This window comes from Nyctereutes procyonoides, unplaced genomic scaffold, assembly GCF_905146905.1.
Source record: "Nyctereutes procyonoides isolate TBG_1078 unplaced genomic scaffold, NYPRO_anot_genome, whole genome shotgun sequence".
Classification (NCBI taxonomy): Eukaryota; Metazoa; Chordata; class Mammalia; order Carnivora; family Canidae; genus Nyctereutes; species Nyctereutes procyonoides.
The window spans coordinates 5,309,924-5,322,103 of record NW_026575051.1 but is presented as its reverse complement, the minus strand read 5'-3'; the positions used below and the strand labels follow the sequence as shown (position 1 = coordinate 5,322,103).

General features: G+C 44.0%; 1 protein-coding gene across 7 annotated transcripts in view; it reads right to left on the bottom strand.

Annotated features, from left to right (window-relative positions):
• The window catches only part of BRPF3 (bromodomain and PHD finger containing 3), a 45,607-nt gene that overhangs the window by 13,625 nt on the left and 19,802 nt on the right, over nucleotides 1–12,180 (bottom strand). For 6 of the 7 annotated variants that reach the window (XM_055329908.1, XM_055329909.1, XM_055329904.1 and 3 more), the window contains 3 exons: nucleotides 8,836–8,933; nucleotides 5,265–5,362; nucleotides 1,075–1,229 (listed from right to left, as the gene is read on the bottom strand). In XM_055329908.1, the coding sequence (XP_055185883.1) occupies nucleotides 1,075–1,229; nucleotides 5,265–5,362; nucleotides 8,836–8,933 (351 nt within the window). Of the gene's footprint in view, nucleotides 1–1,074; nucleotides 1,230–5,264; nucleotides 5,363–8,835; nucleotides 8,934–12,180 lie in introns of those variants that run through there. The other variant, XM_055329910.1, reaches the window with a different exon arrangement.

Sequence of the window (12,180 nt, the reverse complement as noted above, 5' to 3'; positions counted from 1 at the left end):
GCCGAGAGGTCCATGTTACGGTTAGCTCCACCCCACCTTGGGGCATCAGGGAGCTCTGGCTAGGAACTGGGACCAATACCAGGAATCAATGATACCTTGGTGGTGCCCACACCTCATTTTTTTTTTTTTTTTTTTAAAGATCCCCAGGTGAGTCTAACATCTGGCTAAAAGCCAGCCTTCGGAGCCAGATCTTGGTTCATATCCCAGTTCTGGCAATGGGGTCTTGGCTTTCCAAGCCTCAGCTTTCTCATCTGAAAAATGGATTGGGAGGGGACTGGTGAAGATTTAAGGATTAAATGAGATTATGTATGTAAATAAATTTGCACAGGAGCATGGAGTGAACAATAAATGGTAGCTACTGTTATCTGGGTTAGCTAGGCCTACATTTTCTCATTCTATAGAAGCAAAGGTGAAAGAAGTCTCCTGGTGCCAAGAGAAACCTTGAAGGGCAAGCAAGCCCTTTGCCATGGAGCCCACACTGCCCAGAACCAACCCACTCAATATCCGCCCACTCCAGGATTAAGACACACATGCCCACGGCCACGGGGAGCTCTCAGCCGGCTCTCTTCCTCTCCAGGAATCACCCTCCAACAAGGGAGCCACATGACCCAAGGTGACCTCCATCTCCAAGGGCAGCCAGCATTCAATGATTAGTTGACACGAAGGTACAAAGGTGCAGGCCCAATTCCTGGTATCATTAACAAAACCCCAGCTCCAGGGCTCCCCTGAGGATCAATGGAGGCCTCCATAGCAAGCGTGCTACAGTTCAACATGTTCCCCTGTCTAGCACTGCAACCCTCATCCCCACAGGTCTCCCCTGTAAGTCTCATTATAGAAATTTCCATCTCACAGTGTTTCTGAGGGAATCTGATTTGAGACTCTCCTCAGTTACTATGAACGTGTCAGGGGCAGGCCAACTGCTGGTAATGCCTCACCTTACCTGAGTGGAGGCAGGGTAACGGAGTCTACAGCCCCTCTGTGGACTTCCCCAGCATGGCAGTATTTGCACAGCCTCCCAGTTGGGCCCCTCAGTCCACACCCTGGTGCAACCTCCTGAAAGTAGCACTCACTCACCAGGTGCGCTTGTTGTCAAAGAAGAGGACAAGGAAGAGCTTCTCTCCAGCCTCGGCCTGTTTCTGCTCTCCCAGCTTCAGCACATCCAGCGGGGGGACAGGGATGGGGACACCATTGTGCAGGAGGCCCTCCCGGGGCATCTTGGGATCGATGATCTAGAGACAGGAAAGGAGAAGGTACTCAGCTGCGGGTGGATGGGGTGAGCAGAGCACGCTGTGCCAGGACTCCCTGCTGAACCACCCCTTACCAAGCTATGCAGGGCCTTGGCCAGGCCCACAGCCAGGTGACAAAGGGAGCTGACCTCTTCTGTGAACCGCCAGGACCCCCAAATGCAAGTCCGACTCTTTCCCAGTTCATTTGCCTAATCCTCCAGCCCTGCCCAACCAGTTCTGATGAGGGAGCTTACTCCATGAACACTTGGGGGCCCAGAGCTGAAACAGAAGCAAGGTGAATCCAGTATGGGAGTGTCAGAATTGAGGGGGGATCTGTGATGTCCAGGCCAGACTGGCAAATTCCTTCTTCCCAACATCCTTTAGGGGGAGTGGAAGCCATTTTTTCCCTTATCAATTGCCATTTAAAATCGTTATAATTCACTTTAAAAACTCTGGTGCCTCCCTAGACACCATGGCCATGAAAGAGGTTCTGGATCAGCAGAAGAACCCATCCCTTTGGTTCTACCTAACAGAGCCCTGAGTACCTGCTACCTTCCTATCTGACTATAACTGTCCTCCTGTGTGCATGAGATACCTTTGTGTCACTTCCATGTAAGATCAGAATGAAGCGGTAAGACTGAACTTGAGGGGTTGCTGGAGAAGGGAGAATGATGTGGCCAGAAAGAAGGGTCACTGGAAGAATTTGTGCTCAAGGCGGCAAGCTCCACAGAACAGGAGCTCAGCAAAACGCCCAGTGGCATTGACACAACAGTTATCTCTAGCTCTATGAAACACTGACAAAGTGACCAAAGCCCCTAGTTATTCACATATCATTTTATTTCATCTTTTTTTTAATTTTTAATTTTTTAAATTTCATCTTCTTGCTGATGCCGAGAAGTCTGCTGACAGCTACCTGCTGAGGGAGGAAAGCACCAAGCCCAGAGGAGGACAGAGTGGGCTGTGGCCATGGTGGCCTGAGCCTCTGCTGCCTGCTGCCCTGCACAGCCCGTTTCAAAGCAGTGAATACTCTCTGTGTGCTGAGGCTGGAGAGGCCTGGAAACTTACTGAGGAAGTGGCTTTCTCCAGAGATGCAACAATCTTAATTTCTATACCCGGTCCCAGGGGGCCTGTTCTCATAATAAACTGCCCTAGCTATTTACCTTTGGGTGTCTGCCAGCTTCCCTACTTCCCTTGCAAGATAAGCAGCTGAAAGCAGGTGTTCTGGTTAAGAGTTTACTCTAAGGAAGAACCATGCCAACCCAGCCCCCAGCTGTGTAATTTGGTCAAAACTCTATCTCCCAGCCTGTCTGTCCCCGCCGGGATTAAAGCTAACTAAAATTCCTAACGAGAACCACCACACAAGCCCTCCTGAACTTCCTCAATTGAACGAGATAGTGGGCCTCTCTGGTATGTTTCCTCTTGACTAAGCCATGCTGGCTCCCGCCTTGGAACAAGGGGGTAGATGGTGAAATATGTCCCCCCAAGGCAGGAGCAAAGTGGGTAAGCTGCCCCTTAAGGAGAGTTTGCCTCTCCTTTTAAAGAAGATACAGGCAAATATGTCCCAAAATAATAAACAATGGACCATTCACTCAAATGTTATTCAGATGTAAAACAGCATGGCTTATGATACACTTTAACACATTATGTGATAAATGTGTGTATACACAATTATTATGGCTGCACTACATAAACAAATACAAGTGACACAAAATGCTCACAGCTGACATGCTAGAATGGTAGGGTCCCTGCTGCTTTTCTCTATTTTTCCAAAATTTCAATAACATAGATACATTATTTTAGAGGAAAAAAAAAACAAAAACCCTTTTTTTTAAAAATGAGAGTCAAAAAAAATTTTAAACTGTATATTCATTATGGATACAAGTACATATTTAAGTATGCATAGGAGAACAATTGGGAGAGTGTAAACCAAAATGAAAACACAGGTTATGTTCAGGCAGTGGGTTTTCTCAGGTGGTGGCTGAATTTATTTAATCATGAAAGAAAATGTATGATTAAAAAGATAATTAAAATGGGAAAAAAAAGCTGGTTTTAGACCAGTTTTGTTTTGCACTGTGAGACTTAAAAAAACAGTACCAAACCTGTATAGCTTTAAACACTTCCTTGACAACTACTGGCTGTCTCACTGACAAAAGGGCACAGAGCCTTATGAAGGCAGGCCCCGGGCCCAACCTCCTTAACGGCTGGATCACAGCGTGGATTTCCCCACATGCCACTGCTAAATGGGGAGTGAGGTAGGTGACATGACTTCCAGTATGGCCCCAGCAAGCTGTATGACCTCTTAGAGCTGTAGCTTCCTCACTAATCCCAAAGGGTCAGAGTTCCTGCCCTCTTGACCTTAAGAGGCTGTTATTAGAACTGAAAAAGCTGGGCAGCCCTGGTGGCTCAGTGGTTTAGTGCCGCCTTTGGCCCAGGGTGTGATCCTGGAGACCCAGGATCAAGTACTGCGTCGGGCTCCCTGCATGGAGCCTGCTTCTCCCTCTGCCTGTCTGTGCCTCTCTCTCTCTGTGTCTCTCATGAATGAATAAATAAACTCTTAAAAAAAAAAAAAAAAAGAGCTGAGAGAAGCCCAGAATGTTGTATGCATGCAAGTGGTTGGCAGGATAGTGGACAACCCTGGCTATAGATCTGGAAAGCTTTAAAAAATATATAATATATTCTTATTTTTTAGGGGTGGCTCAGCTGGTTAAGCATCCAACTCTTGATTTCAGTTCAGGTCATGATCTCGGGGTGGTGGGACTGAGCCCTGTGTCAGGCTCTTGTGCTGAGTGTGAAGCATGTCTAAGATTCTCCATCTCCTTTTCCCTCTGCCCCTTCCCCTCTTGAGCTCTCGTGCACACACACGCTCTCACACAAAAAAATTAAATTAAAATTTAAAAAATATTCATAGCTCAGTCTGGCCTTAGTCTAATTGGGTTGTTCTGAGATAGGACCTCAGTATCTGTATTGTTTAAAAAATTCCCCCAAGATTCTGGCATGCCCAAAGGTTTAGAATCACTATCTTCTAGTGCCCGATGGACATTACCTCCCTGATGCAGAAAGAGTTCTAAGAAATAGCAATCAAGGTGGTAAAAATGGAATTTTCAGCTACTGCTACATTGGAAAAAATAGAAATTTTAGCTCCTACTGGTGGGAGTAGGAACTGGAAGTAATTTTCTAAAAGGGTAGCTTGGCAATTTGTATCAGAATTTTGCAGACACCTTGTCCCAAGAAGGCACCCTAAGAATTCACTGTACAGAAATAATCATGATGTGCACAGAGTAAAACTACAGTGATGTTTATTGCCAGCTATTTATCATAGTGAAAAATTCAAAACAATCTAAATGACCCAACTAAGGAATAGTTAAAAAAGACACATGCATACAACTGAGGATAATGCAGTCGTTAAAGTGATGTTCATAAAGAATGTTTAATGACACAAGACATGCGTGTTCATGGAATGCTGTTATATGAAAGGGAGGTTAGAGTATGGTCTCATATTTACTCACTAAAAAAACAAAGCTAAACAGATATATACCAAGAGGTAATCTCCGAATAGACGAGACTATGGGTGATTTTGAACTTAGTGGCTCAGAACACAGTCTTTGAAAATCACATTTTGATTCTTGGGCTCAAATTCCAACCCTGCCATTTAATAGCTAGATGACCACATGCAACAGATAGCTCCTCAATTTTCTTCCCCACAAAATGAGAAAAACCATATCTCAGTATTTCAAGAATTTAGCATGACAAACGTTTAAATAAATTCTTTACAATGAACATGTAGTACTTTTATGCACAAACAAATGCTATTAAATTCCCACGAGCCCTAGTCTCTATCTTCATACTTTTACCCTATTTTGAGTGCTCCAAGCTGGGGACCTTGATGGTTTGACCCACCCAGGCTGGGGTAAAACCTCCCTCTCTTCTGCAGCTAAAGGCACTCTCCCACCACACTCTGCTGGCTTGATCCAATCAGATAAGCCCCCAAGGCAAGACAGCCCAGAGAAGGAAGGGGGGTGGTGTCTGGGGCAGACTCACCAAGGCAGGGTAGGAGGGATAGCCTCGGCACTTGGCCCACACCAGCTCCAGGGGCTCCAGGTCTCCGCGGTCTTCAAAGGGCATCAGGAGGCTTCTGCCTGGGGGTCAGGAGGGGAGGAGACAGCACCCAAAGGGGACTTGGAATGGTGCCCAGGAGGCCTGCCTGTGGCCTCCATTTGACTGGAGCAACCCAGGAATAAGTCAGCAACATCCCCTCCGCCCTTGCTCTTCCCTGCCCTTTCCTTAGTTCTTAGACTAGATCAGGGGTCAGCAAACTTGTTCTGTAAAGGGCCAAACGGTAAGCATTTTAGGTTTTACAGTCCACATGGTCTCTGTTGCAAACTACTCAACTCTATTGTTGTAGCATGAAAACAGCCACAGATACTCTGCAAAGGAATGAGTATGGCTAGCTATGTCCCCATAAAATTTTATTTTTAGACATTGAAATTTGAATTTCATGCAATTTTCATGTGTCACAAAATATCTTTCTTCTTTTGGTTTTTTTCAATCATTTGAAAATGTAAAAACCATTCTTAGTCTATAGGCCCTACAAAAACGGGCAATATGTTAGTTTGCTGACCTCTGGACTAGAACCCTAAGATGGTATTCCTTGGAAAAATGCGACTGCTCCATCACCAGGACCCTAGGAAGAAAAATAACCACCCAGCTTGGCAAAGCCACAAACTGCTCTCTGGGGCTCCCTAAATGATAGGCCTCATGATAGAGGCTTCACGGAAAAAGATCCCTGCAACAGACATTCCAGTAAAACCACTTGCTAAATGAGTTCTGTTCTGACAGGGCCACGCCTGGCCATCCAGGTCACCTGGATACACAGCACTCAGCAGAGCCAAGCAGGTCTGCAGGTCCTTCATGTGCATGCTTTTCTCAGAACCTTACACTGGGTGTCCCACCTGGAGCAGCACCACATCTCTCCAGCTTACTCCTTTCTGCACCTGAGGCACTAGCACACATGGATGGACACACTTCACAAATGCTCCTGAACAGAAAGAGGAACCTCCTCTCTTCCCCTCCCCACATCTATAAACTGGGAACTCAAGGGGACCACACTTGACCAAGGAAAAAGGCCCAAATCCCAAAGAGTGGAAATTATGTTCCCAAGGAAATACTACCACCCTCATAATTTTTAAAAAATATACTACTAATAATGAGGTATTTTTTTAAAAGATTTTATTTATTTATTAGAGAGCACACACGTGTGCACATGAGCAGGGGGGAAGGGGCAGAGAGAGAGGGAGAAGCAGACTTCCCACTGAGCAGGGAGCCTGATGCAGGGCTCCATCCCAGGATCCCAGGATCATGATCTGGGCCTAAGCAGATGCTAGATCTGAGCTGAAGGCTGATGCTAAACCAACTGAAACATTGTTTTTTTATGCGAGTCAATACCAATAACAACAAAAAGATAAAATCCAATACACAGGCTGTGGGGAAACTGGTGCAATCATATACTATTGAAGAATGTGTAGACCAGTCTAAGCCTTAAGAATGTAATTTGGCAGGGGTGTGTGGGTGATTCAGTCAGTTAAGCACCTGACTCTTGATTTCTGCTCTGGTCATGATTTCAGGATCATGAGATTGAGCCCTGCATAGGCTCCATGTTGAGCGGGGAGTTCACTTGAGATGCTCTCTCTCCCTCTCCCCCTGCTTGCAGGCACTCACTTCCTCTCTTCCTCTCACTTTCTATCAAAATAAACAAATAAATCTTAAAAATATATATAATTTGGTGGTATGTCTCAAGAGCCATTAAAAAATATATGAATCATCTGCTTCAGTACATTCCTTCCATGGGAATTTAGTCTAAGAAAAATAACTTTAAAAATGAATAAAAGGATTTTGAACCAAAATACACATTTACTACATTATGCATAGTGTGAAAAGTCAGAAATAACCAAATGTCTAACAAAAGGGTTAAGTAAATTATAATACACTAACTGAACAATAAATTGTTCCATAATATGAGATAAATAAAGATCATGTCAACATGAAAAAGTATGAGATAACACTGAAAAATGCAGAAAATTAAATGTTCTGGATTAACCTTTTGTTAAAAATGTGCCTGAAATAAACAGAAGGCCACACAGAGAAATGAAGACAACTGTGTTAATTAAGGTGATGATGGGAGAATAGAGGATCAAAATTTTTAAATTTCCTTTGGCATCATTTTACAAGAACGTGGTTTTAAAAATAAGGATAAAATGTCACTACCAGAATCACAATGTATGTGCCAATCCGCTGCCAGTTTTGCACTGGATGCTGTTCCAATTTATCTAGATATGAGCCCTGCTTTCTGGGCACTGACAAACAACAGTGAAACACGCAGGCATGCATTCCTCAACACACATATGAGAAAGAAACTGATAAGGGAAAGTAAAATGGTTGGGAAAAGGAAAGAAGCCCTGACACCTGTGTGTTAGATGGAAACTTCAAAGACAGGGCACCCAGAGCACACACCCTCCACAGGAGGGCTGCACAGAGGTGCACTTGGAGAACAGCCTGCTTTGTACCCACTCCACCTGAGCATCAGCCAGCCCTCCCCCCTTTGGCGCTGCCTTGTCCTGTTCTTGAATCCCTCGTTCTTGGACCAGCTTGAGTAGAATGTCTCCTGAAGACAAGGCAGAAAGCAATGGATCACATGAAATCACAGGGCAATGTGTGATTCAGTGATCCAGGCTCTCGCTAACCACTCCAGTGAAGGCAGACTGGTAGTGTCTCTAGAAACTACAAAGACACACTTCTTTCAAGTACAGCAACTCTACTTCTCTATAGAAGTGTATGCTTGGGCAGCCCGGGTGGCTCCGTGGTTTAGCGCTGCCTTCAGCCCAGGGCCTGGTCCTGGAGACCCAGGATAGAGTCCCACATCAGGCTCCCTGCGTGGAGCCTGCTTCTCCCTCTGCCTGTGTCTCTGCCTCTCTCTCTGTCTCTCATGAATAAATAAATATAATCTAAAAAAAAAAAAAAAAAAAAAAAAAAAGAAGTGTATGCTCTCCAGAGATACAAAATGATCTATGTACAAGGTTGCTCACTGCAACACTGATTATAACTAATATGTGAAAACAGTCTAAATGTCTATCTGCAGAGGGCTGGCACTCCTAGATAATGGGATATCAGGCAGCCAAAAAAAAGCACAGACGATTTCCAAGACATACTAATTGAAAAAAGGCATGGTTTAGAGGAACACGTGTATATTAGGCTTCTCTACCCACTCTCCTGAATATATGCACAAGTTTTGGCTTATATATGTATAAACTACATCTAGAGAGACACAAAAGAAACTGCTAACAGTGGTTGTTCTAAGGAGGAGACCCCTGGCTTTTCATTATGTACCCTTCTGTACCTTTTTGATTTTTGTTATCATGGGCATATATTACTATTCAAATTTAAGATGAACCTAAAAGAAAAAAAAGAAGCGTATGAGTGACCTGGGAGAGGGGGGTGCCATCTCTGTGCCCAATGCCTGAGAGCTTGGAGGAGCTATCGGGTCTGGCTGCAGCCCACAGAGCTGGTTCTTTGGAAGGCCTGGGCCCCCTAGATCCACCTGTATACCGCTCCTCACCTGAGCTGCTGTAGTCAGAATCTCCATTTACACCTTCCAGGAAGGGGACGCGAGATAGGGCTGGCTTCCCACGGCTGCGTTTGGGGGGCGTCAGACCACTGCATACAGAGCAAGAAGGCAGAGGGAGCGAAATGAGCAATTTCATTGACTAACGCACCCACTGCTATTCTATCTCTGAGAGAAGTGGAGGTGTAAAAACCCTTAAATGAAAATGGCTTCTCACCTTCCCCTAAACAACTCACACCAACCCATGTTATGCTTCTGACCATAAAAGTTCCATGAGGCTTTGAGGGACCATTTCATCCTTGTGGAAGGACTCTAGAAAGAGATGCCTGCTTCCCTGCCCAGGGACTTTGGACTTCACCCAGAGAAAGGTCACTCTAGGCACTTGTCAATCCTTCTGGAGTCTAAGCAGCCTCGTCAGGAGGAGGGCCAGTCTTACATCTGTCCAGAATTCTTTTACTCTGCAGTTCATACTGTTTCTTTAGAAACCAATTTATTTTTGAGGTTAAAAAAAAAAAAAAAAAAAAAAAGCCTCTTTCCTAAATTTCCTATAAAGGACATATCTTACTTTTGTAATTAGAAAAGACATTTTTTAGTTGAAAAAAAAATCCACTTCTTACTTACACTTTGTGTGTGAAGTTTTTCTTAGACAGAGATGGATTTTTTTAACAAACAAGCAGACCAATTTTTTTCCATGTGGTTACTGCAAAAAGGTATGTATGTATGTATAATACATATATATATTATACATGTTATATAACATATATATATATTAGGCAGACTAGAAGGTAATAAAGCAAAAATGAGAACAGTAATACCAGAATAATGCCATAACTGGAACCCATCCAAGCATCTGCATTTTTAAATACCTCTCAATGGAATTCTAACATACATCCATAGTTGTGAGCCTCTGGGCAAGAATGATGTGGTTAGGGCTTTTTCTTATCCAAACTTTGAAAAATATCACTGCTATCTAATTTTTTTTCAACTAAAAAAAAGTGCTTAAAAGATGGGGCAACAATCCACAGAAGAATAGAAACACTTGGGAAACCCCTGCTTGGGAAACCCCTGGTGGGATCAAAAAAGGCTGGTGAGGAGACTGCTTGGTGAGTAGCATACTCCTGTTCTACCAAATCATAGCTGACTTTATTACAGTCTTATTCAGAAAACCTTATATAACCAGAACCCAATGAATCCTAATCCATCAGTAACTGGCAGGTTGGTAGCTTTTTTCCTGCTAGTCAAAATTAGGACCTGTTTGAGAAAAAAAAAAAACAAACAACCAGTTTACATTTCAGATTCAGTTCCCACTCACCCTATAATAATCTGTCACTGGGTTTAGAGACTCAAAGGCCTCTCAAAGTTCCTATCTTGGATCTGGGGAGACATCTTCAAATAAAATAAAAGGGGGCACAACAAAGTGGTTAAGAGAGAAACTCTGGAGCCAGACTACATGGGTTCAGAACCTGCCTCTTCACTTCATGAGTTCTGCAACCTTGAGCAAGTGACCTACCCTCTCTGAGGCCAGTGTTCCCCATGTGCTGCTGTGAGGATTTAGTGGATTAATACACAGAAAGCACTCAGTACAGCATATACCCAGTACTCAATAAATGGCACATGATAGTTATATAACAAATATTATTATATGAAGGGCAGTAAATTTTAATGTGTCACTTTAAATACCATAAACTACTAGTGTTGTACTATCAGATGATGAGCTCTGACAAGGATGAGTTCAATAAAATAAGACGTAACACTTCAACTAGGTCCATGTATTCCTGTTTCATGGAAAAATCACAAGTGACTCAACATGACCTGCATTTCAGCCCTCTTCCTAAATCATGCAGACCTAAGCAGCCAATCCAATCTATAATTATTTTGTTTACTGGTTTAACATTCATCTCTTCCTTCTAGAAGACAAACTCCATGAGAACACACACCTTATCAGTACTTAGAACAATGCCTGGCTTGAAATAGGTGCTCAATTATTAATAACTGAATAAGTGACCCATAAAAAGAGGGCACAGCCCCAGTCTGCTCAGAAAATCCTCAGAAAAGATAAGGACAGGACAGGGGAGGGGGATGGGATTAGTGATCACAGGTTTTTTCAAGATTCTTTCTATCTCTGGAATTATATGATTCCAGTTTAATTATTAAGTAAAATCTTTCTCTATATAGGCACTACCATAGTGTGCAGGGTGGGGGTGGGGGGTAGAAAAGAAAGAAAAAGAAAAATCCTCTAGTTGGAGTCCTGAACCTCTTGTTTTAAACCCTGAAATTCCACTGAGATCCACTGAGTTAAAGAGGAAATGCTTTCCAAGAGCATTATTCCCACACTGAACAGGGCTCCACAGAAATTGGTGGAATTCTGCATGAATGCAAACACACGGCCTGACCAGCAGGCTAATCAGAAGCTGGTCTGGCTTCCTTCCTGTGAATTCATGGCTGCACAAGAGCTCTTCATGGAGCGAAGGGCCCAACATACCTTCCATCTTTAGTCAAGAGCTAGGAGGGGACAGTCTGATAATCCCACTCCTACCCCAACCCAATGAACTGCGTTTCCAGCCACTATTATATCTGAAGGGAGTTAGGAATTCCAACCCAGGACCAGGGTGAAAGCATCTTGTAAGATTCTGAAAGCTCTGCCTCCTCTATGACTAATAACTGTTTCTTCCCCACCCACTGCCTCTATGTCTCTAGAGGCCATGGAGGAAGAAAGCTAGGGTGATCCTGAGGCTTGGTAGAGGAAAATCTCAAAGGTCCTCCCACACTGCCCCCCCGCCCCCCAGCCCCTCCGCCGCCTCCCGAGCCCAGTAGCCAGGGTAGAGTGAGTACCTAACAAAACACATGCTCAACCTGCCAACCTGCCTTGGAAACACTTTAAACATAGTCTTTTGGTGCTGCCCTGGGACCTTTCCTCCTCTACTCTGAACCCAGGAGTTCATTATCATGTTGGGAATCATGAGTTAGCCTTCAGGACAACTTGTTTCTCCTCTGTGGCACTGAGGATCTCCCATCTCCGAGAGTCCCACACTTCCTGGTGTCTTGCAGAGCACATATAACACAGAGTAGAGATTGCATAAACTCTTGGACTTGGAAGAAACTCTAATGTTCTGGTCTCAAAAATCCTCTCTTCCAATAAAAGAATGGGAAAAGAAAACTATCCTTTCCCAACTCAAGGAAGGTAAAAGAGTTAGGACCTTTGAATAACAGGCTACTCCAAACTTCCTATCTGTTCAATTCTTATTTGCACACCACACCTCTAAAGAAGGCTTGGTTATGATGCACCAAAAGGCAAAGGGCAAAACCTTGTCTGTAACTGGGTTATCAGAGCAGCCCAGC